General features: G+C 38.9%; 2 protein-coding genes across 2 annotated transcripts; both read left to right on the forward strand.

The window, feature by feature from the left end:
* The first annotated feature begins 523 nt into the window (after positions 1 to 523).
* On the forward strand, positions 524 to 919 carry LOC145685362 (uncharacterized). The gene has a single exon (XM_081757750.1). The coding sequence runs from the start codon at positions 524 to 526 to the stop codon at positions 917 to 919; it is 396 nt and encodes a 131-aa protein (XP_081613876.1).
* A 576-nt stretch (positions 920 to 1,495) lies between these two features.
* On the forward strand, positions 1,496 to 1,849 carry LOC145685363 (uncharacterized). The gene has a single exon (XM_081757751.1). It carries the CDS (start codon positions 1,496 to 1,498, stop codon positions 1,847 to 1,849), a length of 354 nt encoding a protein of 117 aa, XP_081613877.1.
* Positions 1,850 to 5,462: the final 3,613 nt, after the last annotated feature.

The following is a 5,462-nucleotide window of genomic DNA, read 5'->3' on the forward strand; positions in this document are numbered from 1 at the left end:
GTTCATATTTATTCACGAACATGTGATTTTAATGCAGTGGTCGATTGTTTAGTATTACCAAACATTACAAGTTGCATACCTTCTAAGGATATTGATTACAGTAATTGGAACTTGCCAAAGGATATTTGCTTAGCCGATCCAAATTTTCATCGCTCGTCGTCAGTGGTCATGTTTATTGGTGCGGGGTTATTCTACAGTCTCCTTGAGCCAGGCCAGATGACTAGAAAAGGACATTATCCAGTTTTGCAGGAAACGAAGCTAGGATACGTGTCGTTGGAAATATGCCTTCAATACCCGAAGAAGCCAACCAGTCGGTAATTTCATGTTTTGCTCAGGTGGAGACAGACTTGGATACACAATTGAGAAAATTCTGGTAACTCGGAGATCTTCAGACTAATATTTACACGCCGGAAGAAGAAAATTGTGAGAGCATTTTTTACAAAATACAACCAGAAATGGAGACGGAAGATTTGTCAAATTACCAAAGAAGGGAGAGAATGTAGTTTTAGGAGAGTCTTACAACATGGCACTACAAAGATTTAAACAGCTTAAAAGAAGATTGTTACAAAATCCCGAGTTTCATAAACAATATACTGCTTTTATGGATGAGTATTTAAGTTTGGGCCACATGCGAAAAGTAACAGAAAAAGACGTGAACAGCAGCAGCAGTTGTTATCTTCCACATCATCCTGTATTCAAGATGGACAGTACAACACCTAAATTAAGAGTGTTTTTTGATGTAAGTTTAAAAACGTCTAATGGCAAATCATTGAATGACATTCTTCAAGTTGGGCCAATTATTCAAGATGACTTGTACTCCATTATTTCAAGGTTTCGGTTGTATCTAGTTGCATTTACAGCAGACTTAGAGAAAATGTATCGCCAAATATTAATTCATGATGAGGACAAGTGTTTATAACGCATCCTTTGGAAAAACTCAGTAGAAGATCCGATCCAGACGTACGAATTACAAACAGTGACGAACGGGACTTCGTCAGCATCCTTCATGGCAACAAGATGTCTGAAGCAAATCGCAGAGGAAAATTCCAATTTCCAGAAGCAGCAGAAGTTATAAAACACAATTTCTACATTGATGATGTATTAAAATCAGTACCAAACGTGTCAAAGGCCTTAGAACTACAGAAGGATCTTATTAATATTTTAAGCAGAGCAGGTTTCAAGCTTTGTAAATGGAGTTCTAACAAAGAAGAAGTACTTCAAGGAGTTCCCGAAGATTTCATGGAAAAACAACAGCCAATCATACTTGGTCAGCAAGACGGTGTTAAGCCTTTAGTAATAGCATGGATTCCATTAACAGACAAACTTATAATTTCGAACAAAATTTGTAAGCACGGAACTGCAGTAGAAAGTAAGGTTGCAATGACAAAAGGGAAAAGTCGTCAGCATAGTGTCATCTATCTTCGATCCATTAGATCTAGTCGCTCCAATTGTCATCAAATACAAGAATTTCTCACAGAAGTTATGGAAGACAGGAATGGATTGGAATGACCCATTAGACACAGTCCTACAAGTTGAGTGGAATCAATTAATGTCTTGGTTACCTGCGATGGCGAAGATACAAATTACAAGAAACGTAATGGCTTCGGAGTATGTTAAGGAAATTCAGTTACATGTTTTTTGCGATGCAAGTGAAGAGAATTTTGGAGCAGTAGTGTATATCAGGGTTACAGACGATCAAGGAAACATTGAAGTCAACTTACTTTGTTCAAAGTCAAAGGTTGCACCACTGAAGAAGCAAACTTTGCCTAGATTGGAATTATGTGGAGTACTGTTACTTTCAAAGCTAATAGATAAAACACTATCCATATTGAATATAGAGGTCAGTTGACAGACTCGACGCCATATTTGTAGGACCTATTTCCGGTGACGCACAAAACGTGGAAATAGGCGCACAAAACGACACAAAAATGGCACTAAACGTTGCGAAGGAAACGACCTCGAAATTCGATAGTGGCGCAACAGTGGGGTCATTTTTGTCCCACCTTGGAGACCCATTTTGACCCTCTTCCAGTGACTCCCAAAACGTCGAAATAGGCGTACAAAACGGTACAAAATAAGCATTAAAGGACGTGAAATTAACTACCTCGAAATTCGATAGTGACGGAACTCTTGGGCATTTTCGTCCCATCTTGGTAGCCCATTTTGACCCACTTCCGGTGATGCACAAAACGTGGAAATAGGCGTACAAAACCGCAAAAAACATGCACTAGACGATTTGAAGGAAACGACGTCGAAATTCGTTGGTGGCGGGACAGCATTAACTTGTCCGAAATATTTGTAGGCCCATTTTGACTTAGTTTCGATGACACACAAAACATGGAAATAGGCGCACAAAACAGCACGAAACAAACACAAAACGATACGAAGTAAACGACCTCGAAATTTGATAGTGCGCCTTGGTCATTTTCGTCCCATCTTGGAAGCCCATTTTGATTCATTTCCAGTGACGCACAAAACATGAAAATACGCGCTCAAAACGGCAAGAAACTGGCGCTAAACGATGCGAAAGAAGCGACCTCGAAATTCGTTGGTGGCGGAACAGTGGGTCATTTTCACCCCACCTTGGAGACCCATTTTAACCCACTTCCCATGACGCACAAAACGATGTGAAGGAAACGACCTCGAAATTCGTTGGTGGCGGAACAGCATTAACTTGTCCTCCATATTTGTAGGCCCTTTTTGACCCACTTGCGGTGGTGAACAAAGAAGTGGGAATAGGTGTACAAAATGGGACAAAACGATGGAAGAGAAACCATCTTGAAATTCGTTGGTGGCGGAACAAGTTCATGACGCCGGTGCTCACGGCATTTGACGTTGCCTCGTTATAAAAATCTATATATCCAATGCTTTCTATTATAATAATTGCTGAAGTTTGTGTTTAGCGTTCAGAGCGCAAGGAAATCAAGTTGCGAGAAAAAGAGACATAAAGTTTGTACTGTAAGCTTAATTACATGGAAATTTTAAGTTTGTACGGCACACTAAATTATATGGAAAATTTTATACTTCTTTTCCTTTACGTTGGTCTAATTTACCTTGATTTAGGACTTTCAAATTTTATTCTTTTTTCCACTGAAAAGTATCTATAATTCAACAAGGAAATAATTATCAATGATAATTATAATAATTATCTATATAATTGAATTCATCGTAATTTGGTCCATGAGAAACACTTTACCATTTCGTACTAGCTGTTATGCCCGTTCTTCGCACGGATGAGATAAAATGTCAATGTAAACAAACTGAACAAAGGAAGAACAATTAAGAAACATTTCTAAAATTAAATATATTTTGTGTGAATATATGTCCAACAACGTACATGTGTTTTCATTTAGAAGGCCGATGGGGGCTGAATTGGAACGTAAACACTATCAGGAGTATCACTATACCAGAGTTGGCGTGAGTCAATGAAAACTTGACCCACGACTTACTGACCCACCACCCATCGTGACCCACGACCCACTGACCCACCACCCACCATGACCCACCACTCACCGTGACCCACTGACCCACTCTGACCCACCATCAATCACTCTCATCCATTGTGACCTACTCTGACTCACCAAAATCTCGTCATCAACTCTTACACATAAGCCACGGCCTCTTCTACTGACTAAAGAGTTTACACTTGTAACAAAACAAGACTGAAATTGTCACTAATGGGAGTTTGAATTTCTACGGTCAATCGCTCAAGCACCACTCTATTACAATAAAGGTGGATCTGACCTTTAAGATATGAAATGGTAAAGTGTTTGTCAATGAGGAAATTGAAGCACTTCGAGGTGGGGTGAAATTAGTGTGTGCCTAAAATATACTTGTACTAAGAGAGTATTCTTGCGAGTGTTAATTTCTTAACGCGTTCCAAAAGAAACTTCTATTTGCAGAGAAATATTTCTGTACAATATGGAAAAGGTTATTATTTCTCAGATCACAGTGTTTTTCTACAAAAGACTTGAAAAATCGGTTTTCCATAGCGTATAAAGGTGCTCAGGTACTGTCTGTAAGAGCATCTCCATAAAGTATGCTAATTTATGTAATCACTAAAACACCACCTTAAAATTAAGTTACAAATATGCATAATTGCAATTATTATGAATATTTATTCAGAGTAGTTTACCTTGTAGTTTATGAAAAGGAAAGAAGAGACAAGGTACAAATTTGAAAAATTAGGAAAAATTAGGTACAAAGTTGAAAAAACACTAGGGATGGGTACGAGCGAGTTCGAGCTAGTTTTCTTTGAAACTCGATTCGACACGAAACATACATCTTTCAGCTCGACTCGAGAACTCGACTCGAAAACTTTCCTCCAACTCGACTCGAAACAAATCCTGTGTGTAGTTCTAAATAATCTCCTCAAGTATCCTACATAGACAATATAATCCCAGACAGCACAATGCACGTACAGTACCCATATACGTACATGTATAATTGCACGGATGCAACATGTGCATCATCTGTATAAATGCACGCCTGTACATGTGATGCACATATACGTCACAAGTCCTATTCAACATCTTCACATGCACAGGACATGTGCAATGCACACGTACACGTCCTGCACAAGTGATTTACACCTACTGTGCAGGTGATTTACAAGTAGCACGTATTCGATTTACACGTAGCACACAGGTGATTTACATGTAGGACATCGGTGATTTACACGTAGCACACAGGTGATTTACATGTAGGACATCGGTGATTTACACGTAGCACACAGGTGATTGACACGCAGTACCCAGGTGATTGACATGTAGGACTGAGATAACTTACATGTAAGACACAGGTGATTTCCTCGTAGTGCAGAGGTGATGTAAAAGCATATTCGAGATGTAACGGAAAAAAGAGTTTATATATTTGGTGCCTTACGCAGTAACACCATCTATAACACTAAACACCTCACCTTCAAAGTATATCAAACTAACTAATAATTGTCAGTGAGAATTTTACTTTTGGAGTTGATTATTTACAATCAGCAAAGCTTTAAGTAATGTCTTTGACATGTTTGCCAAGTAACAAATAACGCAACATATTCTGCTGTAATCGATCACGATAATAATTTTGTAAACCTATGAACTGTCTGACAGTAGTTACAACAGTACAGTGCTGCTACCTGTTGATCTTGTATCCTAGTTCAGCGGACGTTATGGAGTTTTTACAATCATTCAGCTGTCATTCGTTGAAGTCTCTATAACACCGCCTGAAGGAAAAACGACACCTACCAAAAATGGAGCTTACTTTATATTGTTGATGAGAATGAGAGTAAAAGATGAAAGTAAAAGTATACACTTGCACGGTATTATGGACGTCTCATACACGTGCAGTAGCCGTGCAAATGCACATGTGCACACAACGGCTTAAGCACCGGTAATTTAGATGTGCTTCATCTACGCAAATTCACATATGTACATGCATGGCTCAAGCATGGGTTATGAACGTGCGCTGCA

The sequence above is a fragment of the Thermobia domestica genome, chromosome 5, assembly GCF_964235325.1.
Source record: "Thermobia domestica chromosome 5, izTheDome1.hap1.1, whole genome shotgun sequence".
NCBI classification, from domain to species: Eukaryota; Metazoa; Arthropoda; class Insecta; order Zygentoma; family Lepismatidae; genus Thermobia; species Thermobia domestica.